At 39.0% G+C, this 20,444-nt stretch overlaps 1 protein-coding gene and 1 pseudogene across 1 annotated transcript; both read left to right on the top strand.

Moving 5' to 3' along the window:
* LOC101588379 lies at nt 1-426 on the top strand (annotated as a pseudogene).
* A 1,103-nt stretch (nt 427-1,529) lies between these two features.
* Nucleotides 1,530-2,981, top strand: Wfdc10a (WAP four-disulfide core domain 10A). The gene is made up of 2 exons (XM_004636097.2): nt 1,530-1,758; nt 2,671-2,981. Exons 1-2 carry the CDS (start codon nt 1,656-1,658, stop codon nt 2,817-2,819), a joined length of 252 nt encoding a protein of 83 aa, XP_004636154.1. The 5' UTR covers nt 1,530-1,655; the 3' UTR covers nt 2,820-2,981.
* Nucleotides 2,982-20,444: the final 17,463 nt, after the last annotated feature.

Here is a 20,444-nt window from a genome sequence, read left to right as displayed (position 1 = left end):
ATGGCAGGTGAAGAAATTAAGAAGACTATCCAGTAGAAAATCATGAGTATCTGTCAACACTTGAGAATTCCAAAGGTGCTGTGGATGAGATGCTGAAGACCATGGTATCTGTTTCAACAAATGAGTTGTTGCAGAAGTTGGACCCACTTGAATAAGCTAAAGTGGATTTAGTTTCTTCATGCACATTAAATTCAATGTTTTGGGTTTATGTGGCAACTTAAGGAGTCAATCCTAAGGAGCATTCAGTAAAGCAGGAATTGGAAAAACAGAGTATACATGGACCAAGTCAAGAAAATGACAGACAAAAAGAAGGCTGGCAAGCCGGCTAGAGGTGCAGCTTCAAGATTTGTGCAAAATGCCCTCTGGGAACCAAAGCCTAAAAAAGCAACAAAAGTTGCCAAAGTAAAAATTAACTTTGTTTCTTGATGTACTCATACTCTAAAAGTACATCATTTTTATTGTTTTCACAGCGTAAGCAGTTATGTTTCAATGAGAAGTGTAAATTTATTCTCTTTTGAATTCATATTTAAATTTACATTTTAAAATTATAGTGCTAAGTATTTCCCCCAAAGAAAGACTGATTCATCTTTGCTGATTTTCCTATAGAGCACCGTGAGGTTTTTAGCATTGTGATATGTTTTATATTTATAGTTTACCATCTCTTTGGTGAGATATTCACTTCTTTATATAGATCAGTCTTTTTGAGATAGGGTTTGGTTGTATAGTTTAGACTGGCCTTGAACTTACTATGTAGCCAAGGCTGACCTTGAATTTGAGGCGATCCCCCTACCATGGTCTCCTGAGTCCTGGGATTACAGATGTGTAAAACCACTGCCAACCTATTTGGGTCAACTTTGCAAATATCATTTTGTAAGTGACTCTGAAATTTAAGTTAAATGTTCTTTGTAAACATTTGTACTATTTTAAGTAGATAATAACCTTATAACATGTGCTATCTATAGATTGAAATTTTAAATACATGTGTTTTTACTGTATGATATTAAGAATGAAATGGCTTAGACATCTAATTTTTCTGTGTGGTTAATTCATCAGTTTCCTTGTTGCAGAAATTATTGCTTTTTGATATTCAAAGTATGAAATCAAAACTTTAGTACTTTAATTCTTGGTATATTGCCTCTGTCATATTTAAAATAAAAGGTATTTTCATTAACTTCATGTGGGAAATAAGGTTGTATGTTCATGGTTGAATGTTGGTCTGGTGGCTGTCCCTCTTAATCAAAGACAAACAATTGTTCACATTAAACGCATAGAGAATCTATAAAATAAAATACAGTATGGATTAGTTTTAAGTAACGAGAGTATAGCCTTTTAAAAGCTACATGATATTTTTCTTTTTCTGTAAAATATGTGTAGTTAGAAATAGAAATAATTGGCATGTTTCATAAAAGATATTCTGTTAACAGTAAGAGAAGGTTGGTCCTGTGAGAGAGTGACAATTCCTGCTGAAGCCCAGTCCCTCCCAAGGACTGGAAAAGGGGCAGGTAAAGGGAGGAAACAAGGATGTACTTGTGCTGCCCTTGTCTGACCAGCAGAGGCAGCAAGGAGCTAAAGGAATTGCTTTTTCTCCCCACATTTAGGTCTGAGAGAAGACTGCCATCCTAGCCAGACTTAAGCTTGTAGCTGTGGTCAGAGTTATGCCAGCCCAAGCCTTGCTGCCCACCCTGTTCCTCTGCATGCTGCTGCTGTTCATGCAGACTCAGGGAGGCCACCGTGAACGTGAATGGTACACGATGCAGGGTAAGTAATGGCTGGATGGGCGTTTGGGGTGGTGGGAAGGGGAGAATGTGCCCAGTCTGAAGAGTTTATGGGTTGCACTACTTCTCTACACACCCAGCTCTACCCACCGCTTTGTAAACTCTAGCTTGTAACACCCCACTGTCCTCCATTACCCAGGCCTATGAAGGGCAGTAGGATAGGGAAAGACTCACACTTCCTTTCCAACAATCCAGAAACAAATGGGACGTACTGTGGTGAAAGTTGCACCAGGGTTGAGAATCTATTGAGAAAGTAAGGCAGGTATTCTCTAACTTATGCACATTTGTGAAAGGTAACATTCAGAAGTTTATGGGGATGGCTGTAGGTGATAAATGAGCATAGCTATAGAAAGAAAGGACACTATGGGGTGTACAGAGTCAACATAGAGTGATCCTTAGAGGCAGGAGGGGGTTGGAAGGAGAAGGGAAACTATTGAAGGGACTGGGATGCTGAATACAGTGACAGTGAAAAGAAGAAAAGGGGGCAAGAAGCAAGTTTATCTTGCCCTTGGATTCGGAAATTCTAGAGAGTGGGAAGGGTTTGAGAGATGCCTTGAGCTTCTCTGAGCTCTCTGGGTTAGAGTGCAGATTGCATAAGGGTGACATACAGGAGTCTAGGTATTTCAGGTTCATCATCGTCTCTGCTAAGACCAAGCCTAATAGCAGAAAGAGGATCCAGGAGCCCAGACATTGAGCTCCATAGAAGAATGAGAAGTTAGTATGGAGAACATAATGTTTAAGACACTACTGATCACCAGGATTTGGTAAGGACCCCCAAAGAAATTTTCTAGAAAAATCTAATCAGTGTGTCTTGGGTTCTGGGAGGAGTTTTAAGCTTGAGAAGGCTGCTTCCTAATTAGCTGTTCCCACTTATCTTGCTCCTGCTCCTTTTCAGAAATACAACCAGTCCCCCAAATCAAGGTCTGTGAGAAGCTACCTGAATTTTATCAATGCAACCGCCAGTGTGAAACTCACCAAGACTGCCAAGCAAATAATATATGCTGCTCAACCTTCTGTGGGAACATTTGCATGAGTCTCCTATGAGGGGAGTATGCTCCCTGCTCCCCCAGTCCTCCACTCACAAACTGAATGAGAATCAGAAACGTGAAAACCTCAAAGCAAGTGTACAAGAATGTGAACCAGAAGGCTGCCCTCCCTATTGTTTGGACCCCTAACCTGTCAAATAAACCAGGATTAATGTCCCAAGACTTGTCTCCTTTACTCCCACTGCTGTTATCACTGAGAACCTAGCACAGCCCCCTCATATGCCTGCCCTTCTCTGCACCAGGCTCCCCTCTCTCCCTACTCTCATCTCTCTGTTTCTTTCCTGGCCCAAGCACTCCTGACACCGTGGGAGGCTCAGCCTGTGTGGCTCTGCTCACTGAACCAGTTCTTCCAGGGGGAAAACTGCTTGTGCATAGCATCTGCCAATGCCAAGGAGATCATTTCTCCCCCTGGGGTGAGAAGGACCAAGCTAAGCATGAGCTAAGAGGAGGCAGAATTTTGAACTGGAGTAGAAGCTTCCCAGTTTTCCACTTTGGCCTTGCTCACCCTTGCCCAGCTCTCCCCAGTCTCCTTCTGTGGTTCAGATTAGTGTTTCTTTACTATAGAGAGCCCTTCCTGATCCCCATCTTGGTGCAGGAAGTTTATCCCATGGAAAGTTATTGGAACTCTAGTGAGTTAATCCTAATCTACCACTTCCAGTGCAATTTATGGCAAGAATAAAAACACTAAGGCATATTTGTAGTTATGGAGAGTCAAAGGGTCCTAGGTCCAGCCATGATGATGGCTATGTGGAACAACAGTCTTAACCCAAAGTTAACCTAGGTTTCATTCATTTATGAAGAAAGGAGTGGCCTAAGGATGAGTGACTATGAGAATGGTGGGAAGCAGGTGAGTGTTGTGAGCTGGGCTAGGTAGAAGGCCTGCTTTTACTTCTGCAATATGCAGAGAGAAGGATATGCAGAAAGAGTAATCTGCATTACACAACTGTGATAATGTCCAATGTTTGAGGCTGCGGTGTCAGGGCTGATGTGTAATCCTTCGAACCCCAAGAAGTCAGCCAACAGTGTGGAGCATCAGCTCTTCATCCCACCTCATCCCAGATCACACAAGGGAGCAACAGGTGGGGGTTCCAGGGAAGGACCAATAGGCACTGCTTAAAGTCAACTGGAGGGATAAAGAAAAGTTCTGGCCAGATCTGTATACATCAATACATGAAAATAGAGTTAGGCTCAGCCAAAATGGAGAAAATTGCTCCTCCTTCAAGGAGAGTCACCCAGATGGTCCTCAACACTTCACAATGAGGATAATGAATCCAGGGAAGTTAAGGGTCATGTTCTAGTTCAAAGAGAACAGGAGGGTATGGTGTAACTAGAGGATGACACTTCCTCTGAATTCCCTTTTGGCTCACTACTCTCCACTACCTGAGTTCTGAGACACACTTGTACATGCCAACACAAACCACAAACTTCATCTCATCCATCACAAATATAACCACTCTCACATTCGGGCCTGTGTTGGTGGTTGGGACTTGAGACTTCAGTACCTTCCATTAAGTGAATGTTCCCTACTTTTCCCAATACTCTTCCCTATGGCCTCATCCTCCTTTCTTTTGATTCAGGAAAATGCCAAAGAGGGAGAAACAGATGGTTCATACTGGTATACTAAGGATTAGTAGGCACATGGTGGCTATAGATCCTGGCCATACTCTTTTTAGTCCATGAAACCAACCACTGAGGTACAGACTCTCCTCAGGAAATCACTCCTCTAACATGGTCCTGGGGTACATCCAGGACTGGACCACATGTTAATGCATTAGTCAGCTTCACATTGCTACTACAATGTACCTGAGTGTATTAGTCCATTTTCCCATTGCTGGGAATAAATACCCAACACATACAACCAAAAAGAGAGGGTTATTTAGCTCATAATTTCCAGTGGATTCATTCCAAAGTTGGCTGGTTCCAAGGCAAAAAGTGGGGAGGCATAGTGGAGGAGCATGGAAGAAGATAACTCACCTCATGTTAGCCAGGAAGCAAAGAGAGAAAGTAGAAGCTGGGAACAACAGTGCACCCTTTTGATCATTCCCCAAGTGACCTGCTTCTTACCAGGCCCTACCTCCTAACTGCACACTTAGTTACTGAACTCATCAGCTAATAAATCCACTTTTGGGGAACATTTCAGATGTAAACTGTGCTCGCTTCAGCAGCACATATACTAAAATCAGATGTAAACCATAACACTAAGGCAATTAACTTAGTAGAAAAAAATATTATTTAGCTCATAACTTAAAGCAGTAGTTGTGAACCTGTGGCACATGTGCATCAGTGGGCTGTTTGTATCACTAGAAACTAGAAGGTTCACCAAAATGGGCTTAGCTTAGAGGTTCAGGTCCAAGATGAGTAAGCACACTGGTTTTGAGCCTCCCACTCAAGTGGTATTTCACGTGTCAGAGGAACTGATAATGTCATGATCCAAAAGTAGACAAGAGGACAGGCTATTTCCCACAATTCCCTTCAGCAGAATCCCCCTATAACTTAAAGGACCTCTCACTAAGACTCCTCCCTGAAAGTCCACAGAACTTCATAATAGTTCCATCTTGGGGACCAAGCCTTTACCACATGAACATGGAGGTCACTCATCCAAACCATAGCAGTGGCCAATTGAGACATGACTCCACATGTGAAGAGAGTTCAGATACTTAAGCCATATGCATAAGGAAACTTGCCATGCTCAGTGTATTTGCTGGACCATTTGATGAAAGAGACAGCCAAGAGGAAAAATCTCTCTGCTTATCCTCTGATCTACCTCATAAGTTTCACTTGGCTCTAGGAAGTTCAAGTTCATCTTCATCTCGGCCATGGCTGCCTTTGCATGAAGAGGTCTTAGGAAAGGTATCATGATCCACCATCAATAAACATCATGGAAGACAGGTGGACAATAAGGGCATATTCTCTAAGATATCCTATTAGTTGTTTCCCTAGATAGCCTCATGTGCCCATTATCTTTCTAGACTATGCTCCTGTTTCTGGTAGACACCACGAAGACCCTGCCATGGTTCATTTAGAGAATGACTTCATACACCCAAGTCCAGAAATCTTTATCATGTGGACACAGACCATAGGTACCAGATTCACCTAGTCCCTCTCACTGGATCAAGTGCTACAGACCCTGAATTTTACTGGACAAGTTGCTATGTTCCCTTTTAAAATAACTGGTGTCAAGACCTATGTTCTAGGAAGCACTCTGGTCCTCTCACCATGCTCTGTGGTACTCAAAGGTTGTACATGGAGTATGGTTTCTAGAAGGAGTTCTCACCTGGTTGTGACTGTATAGTACATCTTCTAAGGATTCATCTGTGTGCCCCAATACTATATTAAGTAGAGAATGAGAGGAAAGACCTTGAATCTCATGGAGTGAGAAGAAAATTCAAATCTGTCAAGATCTGGGATTTCTAAAATGTTAAGTCCTTACCTGGAAAGGATCACAAGCCATGCTGGTTTGTTTGAGACAAAATATAGTCTATGGGTGTCATTACTTTTGTATCACTTGCTCTGATGCTCCTTTTGTATGTGGATTAAATGTAAGAGCTATGGAAGGATCCTCCTCATTCACATACCGTGATATTGGTCATATACTCCAATATTTTTATGCTTTGACCTAATACAGGTGGCTCTATACCAATGCCAATTCAGATATTCCTAGTTGATGACCTACCTGTTTAATGATTGTTTCCACTTACTATCAAGACTTCCTCTTCAGACTTAGGCCCACCACATGGACTTATGACCCATCTTTTTTGCGGACAGTTCCACACATCTTGTTTACAGATTCTCAAGGTCTTCTTTATAAGGTATACTTTAAACAGTATTGTGGGGCTGGTGAGATGGCTCAGATGGGCTGGTGAGATGGCTCAGTGGTCTAAAGCACCTACTTAGAACAAGCTTAGCAGAGCACAGGGACCACGGTTCAATCCCCCAGCACCACATGCCAGCCAGCCCTGCCCCCTGGTGGGCTGAGCTGGCCACACACACACACACACACACACACACACACACACATATAAATAAATAAATTTTTAAAAAACAGTATTGTAGTGTTTTCGCTGATTGTACTGTATAGTATAGTACTGTAACTCTGTTACACATTGTAGTACTGCAGGTAACAGTTATGCAAATAAAACCAAAGTCATCAAGTTGGAGTATCCTTTGTCCATTTCTTTATTCTGAATATCATCACCAAACACTATATACAATTCCTCATTTAGCTATCAGTTCATTTAGCAACCTAGGTGCATGAGCAGAACTTGGTCTTTAAACATTGCATTTCTTTTATCACTGTTTTATAGTTTCCAGTGCTCAGATTTTCTACCTCCTTGGTTAAATTTAACCTTAATTATTTTAATTTGTTTATGTTATTATAAATGAGATTGTTTCTTGACTTTCTTTTGCATAACTGACTTTCATTGTCAGTAAATAAAAGACTGATGATTTTGGTATGTTAATTTTGTGTTCTACAACTTTACTGAATTTCCTTATTAGTTTCATAGCTTTGGTTAAGCTTTTGTATTTTCCTCTCTGTATAGCATCATGTCAGCTACAAACACAAATTAACTTCTTCTCCAATCTTGATGTTTTATTTCATTCTCTTCCCTAGCTACTCTGGCTAGCACTTTCAGGAACATATTGTATAGAAGTGGCAAGAGAAGTCATCCTTGTCTTGTTCCTGTTCTTAGAAGAAATTTTCCACTATTAAGTGTAGTACTAAGTATATCTTTATCATATATGGCTTTCTATAACTCTTGCATTCTTTCTGTAACTAATTTGTTGAAAATATTTTCCATGAAATCATGCTAAATTTTTGTTAAAGGGTTTTTTTGCTTCTATAACTTGGTCATGTTTTTTCCTTCATGATAGTAATGTGATATATCACATTTATAGATTCCCATATGTTGGACTATCCTTGCATCTCTGTAATAAATTGCAATTGATCTTAATAAATTATCTTCTCTTAATGTTGACTTCAGTTTGATAGTATTTTGTTTTAAATTCTTGTAACTATGAGGGTCTACTAGGCTAGAAATGGACTCTGGGTTTGCTAGAGCTTGGAATCAAGAGGGCTGTCCTGGAGCTATAGGTACTGGCCTAAACCCTGTGTCTGCAGGTGCTAACCTGGGGATTGTGTGTTCAGTTGCTGCTGTACAGGTTAGGTATACAATAGCTTGCATGAATCCTAAGGTTACTAGAGCCAGTACTGTGTACTGTGTACTGCAGCACAAAAGAAGAGTCCTAGAGGCAAGATTCATGTAGCTGGCTCAGGCCAGGGTCCCTAACATAGGCTTCAGCCTTGGATGTTATGAAGTGATGATGGAAAACCTTTAAGAGCTTTCTTTTTTTCTTCTATTGTCTGAGCATTTATTATAATGAGTTCTGTAGCCAACAGTTTACAAGGTGTGATTAAAAGATACAATAAAGATTTGGCTTTTAAACCCACATTATAGTAAAAGACTTTGCCAAAGTGATACCATAAGTACATTCAAAGCATGGGAGCTTATTTTTATTAATTTTATTGAGAAACAAATAGCAATGAGACAGTTTCAAAACAGGTCAGTAGGACAGTTACAATAATGATTATATTGCATATTCTTGTCTTTGTAGTGGTTATTCATAATACAAGATGCAGACATGATAATAGAATACCCATCTTTGACAAAACTAAACAAAAAGGGGCCAGGGAGATGGCTCAGTAGAATAAGTGCTTGCCTGGCAAGCGCAAGGGCCTGAGTTCAATCCCTGGTTCCTAAAAAAAAAAAAAAAAAACTAAACAAAAAAAGGGGATACAAATAAAGCAGCATTTTGTATCTGTATATACAAAATAGTTATGATAGATATACAGCTACTATCTCTTAATTCAATGAGAAGAAAGATTTGTACTAATTGTCTTTAAGCGTTTTCAATGATACATCCTGCTGTGGCACATGCCATGCGTTCACACCACTGTGCTAGCTCCGCTTTCTTGTTATTAGTATCTGCTGCAAGTTCCCTGATCATTTTGTTTGTTACAGTCATTGTCTGTTTAACTATATCTTCTGTGAGTCTGCCAAGCACCTTACTGATCTTTTTAATATCCTGTTATTCTTTCGAAAAGTTGGCTCCGTGCCTTTTGTTTCCTACCCATCAATACCCCCATGGATCAGCTTCAGGAGACTAGGAGTTTGGGGTAACATTTTGTTGCCTTCTCTTGTAGTTCCGTGTGTGTGTGTGTGTGTGTGTGTGTGTGTGTGTGTGTGTGTGTGTTGTGCTGAGGTTTGCAGGAACCTATAGTATAAACACTTTGTTGCTAGCATGGGAGCTCTTTAGTGTTTGCTGTTCAGTAATATACTCAGCATGTGGTTAACTACAGGCCTCTGCCTCGGTCCAAAGGTTTGATCACCTCTGTTAATTGGGGAGGGGAGAATGCCGCATCATTGACTCAGCACCCAGTTCTGTGTAATGGGCTGCAATATTGTGAGTACGCAAAGGCAATCTGAATGTTTGCACACAGAGAAACCCTGTGAACAGCAATGGCCATGTGACCCTGGCACTAGAAAGTAAATCAGCCTGCTTAGGCAGACGGAGGGGCCGGGGTTCAATCCCTGACCTGCTGTGCTGGCCCTGCTCCCAGGGAGCCCTGAAATGGCAAATGAGACTGGGTGTGGTGGCACATGCCTGTAATCCCAGGGCCTGGGAGGCTGAAAACAGGAGGATTACTACAAGTCTGATCTGTTGTAGTGAGACCCTATAGACCCTGTATTAAAATACATAAAAAAGAAAGTAAATCAGTTTTGATATCGTTCAAGACAAAGTGGATGCTGACATATCGTAAGACCCAAAAATCATAGAAATATATCTATTTCTTAATCATAGAAATATGTCATAGAAAATATATCTAATTCCTTAGTCATAGAAAAATATATCTAATTATAGTATAAACACTAAGGCAAACCAAATATTGACATACCTAATAAATAGGTAGCAAGTAGTCATTTAGTAGTAAATACCTACTAAATGTAATAACTATACTTCCAGTAATAATAAAAAGTATCCAACTGTAATAACAGAGTTAAATAACTATCTAGAGATTAATAAAGCTTAATGGTCATGCTAGGAAAGGTATAGGGGTTCACAAGAAAAAGTAAGGAGTAAAATTTGAAAAATCAAATAATGAAAGATGAGATGGAGAAGAGAAAAGTGAAATAAAGTATTCTATTTTAAGAAATAAAAGGATATTAATAGAATTAGACAGAGGTAAAAAATAATTAAAGGAGAATAGAAGAAAATTAAAGGAGAAAAAAGTAAGAAACAATTTTTTTAAAAAGGAAAAAAGAAGATAAGAAAATTATTCCCGAGGACCCCCCCCCAAAAAAAAAAAAAACAGTGAAGAAGAAAACAGAAAAAGAGAAAATTAGTCCAAGCCAAGTCATGGCTTTGCTCACATTGGTAGATGGGGTGGCAGTCAGGCCTCTGATCTATGCTTCATGGAAGCAGTACAGTACTGAATGCCAGCCTTTCAAATGCAGCCATGTCTGAGCACCCCACAGGCCGCACCTAGCTTCTCACCACAGAGGTTGTGTCCTTCCTGGCCAAAGCTTAAATTTCTCAGGGGGGAGTCTATGTCTAACCTGCTCATTGTCTGTGATTATTCCATATAAATTTTAGGGTTGTTTTCTCTATTTCTGTGAAGGATGCTGCCCATGTTTTGATTGGAATAGCCTTAAATGTACATATCAGTTTTTGGAATTTTGACAATATCTCTCCAGTTTTTGATGTCTTCTTCAACCTCTTTTCCAGACTACTAGTTTGCCATTTTATGTGTGTGTGTGTGTGTGTGTGTGTGTGTGTGTGTGTGTTGTTTTGTTTGATTTACTAGTGCATGTTTGCTTTTGAAGATATTTACATTCATCTCACAGTATAAGTACATACACTGAACATATCTTGTTTTTTAATTCTATTTTCCCTCCAAACTCTCCCCTTTCCCTCTGTCTCTGAAACCCCTTCTCCTATTTCCTTTTTTTTTCTATTTCCATTATTATATTCTCACTAAGATGAGCTACAGACAGCTTCATTTTTTCATCGTACTTAGTTGGTGTTATGTAAGCCTTGCCACCTCTATGTCAAAATTTCTCCTCTTACCAGGGAAGTTTTCTATTATGATTTCTATATATCAGATTTTTTAATTCCATGAGTGATGTCTTCTAGTTTTTCTCTAACTCCAATTAATCTTAGGCTGGTCTTAGTGTTGTCTAATAGATATTGGATGGGTTTTTCTTGCTCTTTTATCATTTTTAGAGTTTCTCTGAATAATTCATCATAACTTACCATTTTGCCTTTGAATTTTAAAACCCTGTCTCCACATTGATCATTTCAGTAATTTATCAATTCTATAAAATTGTTTATTTCTTGTTCTTTGTCTGACATCTCTTCATGGAGTTCATATCTTCTACAAATTTGTTGCCTGTGTTTTGAACCACTCTAATGAGCTCTTCCAATGTTTTGTTTCTACAATATCTACAATAGTCAATTGAGTGATAATTCCATGTACTTTGGGGTAATATCATCTTTAAACTTGTTAAGTTCCTTCATCTCTTCTTTAATCAATGTTTTTGAATGAATGATTTCTTTCCAGGGTCTACAGTACTGGAATCTACCATACACAAGGAAGTGATAGTCACTGCTAGGACTTCCTTTGTTTCCATACTCAAGCTTTTGTGTGTAAATGCTGAACACTGATCCACTTTTCCTGCTTGGCATTGTCAGTCAGTGACATCTGCCCTAGAGCTATAGCACTTTAGATACATTCAGTTTCTAGGTCCACCTATATGGACACCAATTCTCCACCTAGCATTATGACTTGTGCATTTGTGAGGTGGATCCCCTGCTTTGGAGGATTCTCTGTCCATATATACCCCTGCTGTGGCAACTATCCCATCCCAGGTGTATCCTTAATCACATTGGCAGATGGAAAAAGCAAATAAACCACTGATCTGTGCTGAGCATTGAGAATGTGTTGCGGGGGTGGGTCAAGCGGTCCACTGGACTTAATGCCAGTGCATTGAGACCAAGTTCCCTGTAAAATCCACACATGACCAACCTGGCTTTTCAACTCAGAAGGTAAGGCCCCTGAGATCTTTCTGGCTTCCATTTAAATTTCAGGAGGGTCTAATTCCAATCCATACCCTTTCCCTAACAGTCTCTGTGACAGACTCCCTCCCAATCACTGCAGTAAGCTGACATTGGATATCCTGAAGTAAAATTATTGTGTATTATTCCTACCTCAGTCTTAATCAACCTTTTCTCACAATGGCTCCTGATTATTAAACACTCTCAAATATAACAGAAGCTGTGCTAGATATCTTCTCCAACTCTAGCCTACCACGCAGGAAGCATCATTTCCAAAGAATAACCCCATGCCCTCCTCATGGTTTGGAATAGCAATAGTCTTTTTTTGGATCTAGCTGCTGGCCCAGTCTGTTTTCTCAGAAGCTACTGACCTTCTCTTGGCTTATGTTGTTAGTGGAGCCCTGTCTTCATCCCTAGGATCCGGGGCTCCTATTCCAGTTTTTTTCTGGATTGTGCTTCATACCTCCGGCTTCTCTGTAGTTTCTAATTTTCCTATCAGTTCCCTCCCAATTCCCAAAGATCTACATTTTGTTTCTAATTCACAAGTTTTCATTTTCTAAGTGTTTTGACTGCAGGTCCTGACGATGCTGTGTTTTGCTGATGGTCTCCAATCTACCATTTTTAACCTTTAATGTCTCCATTTTCAGTTTTTACCTGAATCCCCTCTCTCTTTCTAGTCAAATGTAAATTCAATTTATATTTTTAAAAAGCCAACACATTTCTCAGCCTCCTCTTTTAATTTCTGATCTAGTCATAGTTTTTTCTTCTACTAATTTTGAATTTGTTGTTCTTGTTATCTTAGTTCCTTTACTGCACTGTTAGGTTGTTCCGTTAACATTTTTCTAATTCCTTGATGTAGTTATTGCTCTGAACTTCCCTCTTAGCGCTGCTTGTGTAGATCCTTAAATTTTAATATGCTGTGTTTCACTCTCACTTGTCTGGAGAGACTTTAATTTCTCTTTCAATTTTTCCAAAGACCCATTCTGTGTTCAGGAGCATGTTGCTTAATTTTCGTGTATTTTTATAGTTTACCTATAAAAATCAACATCCCTTGAGGCTGATTTCTAATTTCATTCCATTGTGGTCAGAAAAGCTATTGATATAATCTCAGGCTTTTAAGAATTTGTTAACACTTGTTTTGTGACCTAATGTGTGACCTGTCTTTTTTTTTTCTTTTCAAAGTTTTATTGATAAACATATAGCAATGAGACAGTTTCAAATCAAATCGAAAGTACAGTTTCAACAAATAATACACTACATATATTCTTTTTAGTGATTAATTGCTGTACAAGATGCAGACTTGTGATCCTACTTACAAACACCATTAGAAAAAATCATTCTATTCATTAAGAGAATGCAACTATATATCTATCCTAACCACTTTGAATACACAGATACAAAATGGACATTCATAGTTATACCCCAATTTTTTTTTAAGTTCCGTTGTTGAATATTATAGGTATGTAAACTCAGCAAAATATTCTAAAAGAGTACAGAAGCCCATAATAGCATTGGGTCTTCTGTTTAATTGGCAATGTCAGAAATTATTGACGTGAGTCCCCCACAGCTCAACATAACAACATGGCTTTACTTCCTATATTTCATCTTCATACTTTTCTACTGGATGGTTAAGACCAAGGTAAAGCAGAACCTATGCAACAAGAGTTGTAGCTTTTTGGTTTGAGAAGGTCAGTGAAATGCCCTCAGGATTTATCCTGAGATCCTGTACCTCAGATTGTAGAACCTTTGTCAGTGCAGCCATGTGGATGAGTCACGGCCATTGCTTGGCCAATGTGCTCTCTGTGAAAGCCTGAGAGAGTGTCTTCTCCTCATGTGACTCTCCTTAGGTACACTATAAGGATATTTTTTTTTTGTTCCTCGAATGCCTTTAGGGCACTTTTGGCCAGCGGGAGAGGTGTGAGGTTCGAACTCCAGCAACCTGAGGCTGACAGCTTTGTGGAAGCAGCCACTTAAAGGCCTGAGCTAGGGCCAGGCCCCCGTGTGACCTGTCTTGAGGGATGGTCTATGTGCATTGGAAAGAAAGAGTCTTCTGCAGCCACTGGATAGAATGATCTATCAGTGTCTGTTACGTCCACTTGTTCTAGCAAGAGATTTAAGTCCCATGTTTCTTTGTTGATTTTCTCTCTGGATGATCTGTATATTGATAAAGGGGTGTGTAAAAGTCCATAACAATTACTATATTGTAGTCTATCTTTCCTGTCATATCTATTAACTTTTAAATGTATTTAAGTGCTCCCATGTTGAGTATATATATATATATATATATATATATATATGATCTTATATCTTCTTGCTGTAGTAACCTATCATTATACATAATGGCCTAATTTGTCTCTTTTTAGTTTTTTTTAAGTTTATTTTATCTGAATTAAGTATAGACACTCCTGCTTTATTTTGGTCTCCATTTTCCATTTGCAAGAAATGCCTTTTTCCTTCTGTTCACTTTATGTGTGTCCTTGTCAATGAAGGGAATTTCTTGTAGGCAGCATGTGGTTAAGTCCTGGTTAGCCACTGTATGCATTGTACTTAGAGAATTTAATACATTTAAATTCTAAGTATTGGGCCAGCCAGATAGCTCAGTGGATTAAAGCACCTGTTTAGGCAGACACAGGGACCAGGGTTTCATTCCTGGTGTGCCATGTCAGCCCTGCCCCTGGGGAGCACTAAGACAGCACTTAAGACTGGGCGTGGTGGTGCACCCCTGTAATGCCAGTGCTTGGGAGGCTGAAAACACAAGAATGACACCAATCCAATCTGTGTAGTGAGTCTCTGTAAACCCTGTACTAAATACAAAAAAAAAAATTCTAAGTATTTATTGACAGGTAGTGATAGATGACAATTGCTACTCTATATTTGGTGATTGTTTTTTATTTCTTTTATAGGTTTTTGTTTTCATCTTCCTCTTTTACTCTGTTCTTGTGGTTAATTCTCCCAACCGTACACTTTTATTCCTTGATTTTTAATTTTTATGTATCCTTCAGAAGTTTCTGTTCTGTAGTTGCCTGGAGCTTAGTGAAAACCTCTTAATGATACGTTCTGTCTGTAAGTCATCCCTTTGCTCCTGAATTTTAGTGTAAGTTGTTGCAAGTAACTATGAAGATGCCTGAATGATTTGTGGGCTTACATATTTCTTCTACTGGAACTACCTTACCCCCTTGCAAGTCTGTCTTCCATAGAACCCTGAGAGGTGGACACAGTGCATCCAACAAGAACTCCACCACCCTGAGCCAAACCCTTTCCACCAGGCCTGACTTCTCAACACACTGCCAAACTGAGGCAGTGAGCCTCACCCTGAATGTTAGTGGCCACAAACTATATTCAAGCCATCACAAAGGAAAATTACAAATATTTATAGGCATTACAGTGAATGGGAAAAATATTGATGATGTGTATTTTCATTCTACCAACAGGATGTGCATCTTTTCTTACAATAAGGAAAAATTCTCTCACATCCTCATACTGAGAATTGTTGGTATAGTATAGACAGAGGACAAAATATGGACAATGAAGGCAGAGATCCAGGGTTGAATCTTTGATCTTATTTATTTATTTGTTTATTTATTTATTTGGTACAGGAACTTGCTGCACAGCTTGTACTCATAGTGATCCTCTTGTCTCAGCCTCCCCAGCACTGGGATTACAGGTGTGGTGGCTGGCACTGGCATGGCATGTGGTACCGAGGATTCAACCCAGGTCCTTGAGCTTGTCAGGCAGGCACTTAGACTACCAAGCTATTTCTCCAGGGCCCGAGGTTAAATCTTAACTCCAACACATTTAACTTTTTTTTTTTCAAATAAACAAATGAATGAAAAGGTTTAATTGCTTTTATTTTGCAAGTTCTCTCATTGTCACCGTTTGTGTTTTGGAGGGGTGGTTTTTTTTTATTTTATTGAGAAACAAATATCAATGAGACAGTTTCAAAGCTGATTAATAAGAAAGTTTTAGTAACTGATACATTGTACATTGTTATCTCCTTAATGACTATCCATAGTACAAGAAGCAGACAGGCTATCCTGTCCAAACACTGTTAGTACAAATCTTTCTTCTCATTGAATTAAGTGAAAGTAGCTGTATATCTATCCTAACTATTCTGTATGTACTGATACAAAATGGTCCTTCCTTTGTATCCCCTTTTTTTGTTTAGTCCTGTCAGAGGTGGGTATTCCATTGTCATTCAAATACTGTAGGTTCTGTGAATTCAGCAAAACAATCCAACAGAGTCCAGCAGTCCACAATAGTAGTGGGTTATCTGCAGAAGTTGTTGACTTGAGCCTTTCACAGCTCAGCATATTAATATGGCTTTACTTTATATACCTAGTTTTTGTACTTTTCTGCTGGATGGTTAAGCAACACATTTAACTTAATATAACTTATTTGATTTTCTAATAAGATAACTTCTCAGTGCCTCAGTTTCTCCATCTATATTATGAGTTTTATTAACTTTTTTTCAGAACTGGGGATTGAACTCAGGCCCTTGCACTTGCCAGACAAGCGCTTATCTACTGAGCTATCTCCCCAGCCCCTCCATTAGTATTATATTGCAAACAATGGATGCATGGGATACTGAGAATAGAGCATTGCACATAGTAGGTGCAAGATAAATTTTTTGTTATTATTAAGTTTAGGTTTTCTTTTCTCCTTCATAGCAGTAAGGGCTATTAAATTTCTTTGACTGCTCTGTGGTCTTTTGTTTCAACTATTGAACCTATTTAGAGTTAATTCTTATGATCACATCATTTTCCAGACTTTACTTATCTATCCTAAATTCATTTCCAAAAAAAAAAAAAGATTTATATTAAGTGACTACTCTAAGCCAGAAACTGAGAGCACAGTAGTAAACTGAGCATAAGGGATTTGGTAGTGAACAAAGCTGACAAAACCCCCTGCCCTGATAACACTTGCATTCTTAGAATAGGAAACTAATGTGAAGGCAATTTTAAAACTTATAGAGATTGGATTTTTCTTGAATTTTTAAGGAAAGGTCTACAGGGTGTTCAGGGTCTCACAACTCAATCAGACTCATAGTGATCTGCCTGTTTACAGCCTCCCAAGAGCTGAGTTTACAAGTGCATGCCACCATGCCCAGTTTCTAGAGATTGGATTCAAGTGTTGACCAAAACAGACCAGCCAGGTCCCTTAACTATAACATAACAAAATTCAGCTCACTTTGGCATTCCCACACCAGCTACAGCTTATAAGTGTAACTCAGTCAGAAAGTGCATCTTGTTAGCTCGTATCAAAGACTTATCACCTAGAGACAGACCCTGCTCTTCTTAAACAATGACTGATTCTCCCTGCTCACACTAGCCCTGATCTTCCTGTTATATGATGGCAACCTCCTCAATTAACTTGATTTCTTAAAAAATCTGCCTAGCAACATATGATGAGACAATATGTAACCAATTATAGAATACCCTGTTATTTGTCTTATATATCCTTCTAACAACCTACGTAAGTGACTGTTTAACCCCAAGACAGGACTGCTGATTTGGAACTGATATTTCCACCAGTCCACTGTCTTCAGTTAAGCTTTTTGCCTAAGTGTCTCAGTGCTGCATGTTTTCTACCTGAAATAGCCTGACTGATCCGCAACATTAGGAGTAAACAACATATGGAAAAAATATAAAATAAGTGTTTGGATATTGTTGTGAAAAAGAACAAAATAAAAAGATGATGTAGAGCCTAGGATGGAAAATATGCAAAACAAATACTGGTTATTATTTTAGATAGCTCATTGGTGGAGTTGAGGCTTGGAAAAAAAAGAGATTAGTATTGTTTTTTAAAAATTCCCACTCCTTTCTCTACTAATCTCTTACTCTCAGTGTACTGCTTTACTCTGTCAAATTCAAACAGACAGAAGACAAGAGAAATAAATGCAAAAGAGAAGTCTGGGTATGAACTATACAGTCATACTACTCTGATTGTACATTTTCTTGCAAATGAACAATTTCCCTAGAAAGTATTTTTGCTTCAATGTTTTCAACCAAACAGAAGAAAGCCTACATGCATTGACTGAAATCCTTCAAATGTTCAAAGTCAAGAATAATACCTACAGAGGTGGGCAGATATCTCGGTGGTCTAAGCACTTGCCTGGCAAGCACAAGGACCTGGGTTTGCTCCCTTGTGCTGCCGTGCTGGCCACTGAAGCCAGGTGTGGTGGCACATGCCTATAATCCCAGCTCTAGGGAGGCTGAGGCAAGAGGATCACTATGAGTATCAAATAAATAAATAAATAAATGTTCTTTTCAATTAAACAAAAAAAAATAATACCTACAGACATTCTATGAGGTATAAGACTTTTGAGATGGACTAAATTTATTCTCTTCTTGACTTGTAAGACAAATTACAAAACAGAAAAAAAAAACTGAACCATATGCACCATTACATGGATTGTCTTTTACATTTTATAAACTAGTGATTAGAAATATTTTCAAAGGTGCAATAGTAAGATTAGTACAAAGATCATGTATATAACCTTTACCCAGATTCTGCTATGTACTTTAAAAATTTACTCAACTATCATCTCTCTCCTTCTCTCATTCTATCTCTGTTGTGTTTTTCTGAGTGATTTGAGAGTAAATTTTATTTGATATGAGTCTCATTCTAAATACATCACTGATCCTTTCTTTTCTTTTTCCTTTCCTTCTATTTTCCTTTGAGACTGAGGATTGAACCTAGGGGTGTTGCACTGAGCTACATCCCCCATCATTTTTTTATTATCTTGAGGCAGCATCTCACTAAGTAGTCATGCTTCCCAGGCTGGGATTATACTTGTGATCTTCTTGCCTCAGCCTCCCAGAGTGCTGGGCTTGCAAGTATGTATCACCATGCCTGGTGTGATTATTTCTTAGCAGATAATCTTTTTATACAATCATGTACAATCTATCAATTTCATTGAATTTAACACTGACAAAATATATATTAGCTAGCCTACCATAATCATTTCATCTTAGCAATTACCCCCCAAATATCTGTCTCTTATGATGTCGACTTTTTTGAAAAACACAGCCAACCTCTCTCTCGGTTACCATTTATTTGAGATTTCTTCGTAAGTAGACCCAGTTATGCATTTTTAGTTGGAGCACTAGCTAGGTGATGTCCTACTATGTCATCTTCCTCTATTTCAATCTCTCTATACAGCAACACCATTATTTCATAGAAGGTCAGTGCTGACATAAGGTGGCAGCATGACTTAAACAGTCAATCTATCTCAGCAAGGCAAAAATGAGAGCATTTACAGGTTCAAACAGTCAACCCCACGACTCTGATTTGTACCTTCCCCTATATCTAAGCGTGTCTTATTTGGAGGTGCTAACAATTATGAGGCTGGAAGCTCTTCTTCCTCACTGCTAGGAACCTGAGCCCTGAGTACACAGCAAGTAACGAGCTGAACATATTTCCATGACTGATGTTTATTCATGATTCTGGTGGTGAGAGATCTGTGAGTTCCATCTCAAATCATAAATTGGGTACATGTGGAACGTTGTGCTTGAATTCCTATTCAATGAGTGCTTTGTATTTTATTTTGCTGCAGGCAATAGAAAAAAAAAGAATGAAATCTTGCAAACTGACAGGGTCTCTTCTCCCCCAACACTCATTCACTGAAGTCTGGGTAATGGAGGAGTGGAGAGATCTATTTTTCTGTAACATTGTCTGATGACCTTCAGTAAAGTTCCATCTCCACTGCTAACATTGCTACCAGGCAATCTGACTTCATCCCATCCAATATGCAGGCTCATTGTATCCCAAACCAGGAATTGAGCAGACACATAGAAGTAGTAAGAAAGGCAGAGTTATTTAAGGGAAAGTATACCCCATCAATTGGGAGCAGTCTGGTGAGAAATCCCAAGAACGAGTTTGACATTGAGTGGCCCTGTCTACTTCAGATTTGAGGTTAAAATGCACTTTGGATAGTTTCAGATGAGCAGAGTCAGAGATGGAAAATGCAGAGCATTTCAGAGATGACTTCCCTTGTTTTTCTAGAATTTGGGGAGTGGTCAGAGTGGTAACTAACTGGGCTTTTTTCCAAACAACTGCGATGCAGAAACTGAGTAGAAAAATTAATGTCCAATTAATGCCACACAGTAAGGAGCAGATACAAGACATCAAAGGAAGTGAGCAGTGAGGCCCCTTGCTTCGCTCCCTGGGAACCACAAGAGTATTCCCTCTAGGTGGCCTTATTTGTCAGATACGAAAGTTACATTTCTTGTTATATAGGTCTTACTTTATCTTGGACTTAGCCATCCAGCAGAAAAGTATAAAAGTGAGGTATAAAAAGTAAAACCATATTAATATGCTGAGCTGTAAAGGCTTAAGTCAACAACTTCTGACATTACCAGTCCTACAGATAACCCACTACTATTATGGACTACTGGACTATACTGGATTATTTTGCTGAATTCATGGACCTACAATATTTTAATGGCAATGGAATACCTATCTCTGACAAAATTAAACAAAAAAGGTGATACAAATGAAGAACTCTTTT

Source organism: Octodon degus, unplaced genomic scaffold (genome assembly GCF_000260255.1).
Source record: "Octodon degus isolate 3935 unplaced genomic scaffold, OctDeg1.0 scaffold00077, whole genome shotgun sequence".
Taxonomy (NCBI): Eukaryota; Metazoa; Chordata; class Mammalia; order Rodentia; family Octodontidae; genus Octodon; species Octodon degus.
This window is presented reverse-complemented; position numbering and strand designations above follow the sequence as displayed.

Excerpts from the sequence above, each read along its gene's own strand:
- Wfdc10a (XM_004636097.2), top strand. The coding sequence starts at position 1,656 with ATGCCAGCCCAAGCCTTGCTGCCCACCCTGTTCCTCTGCATGCTGCTG. Across the intron at positions 1,759-2,670 it reads TGAATGGTACACGATGCAGG|AAATACAACCAGTCCCCCAA; the intron begins GTAAGTAATGGC and ends GCTCCTTTTCAG.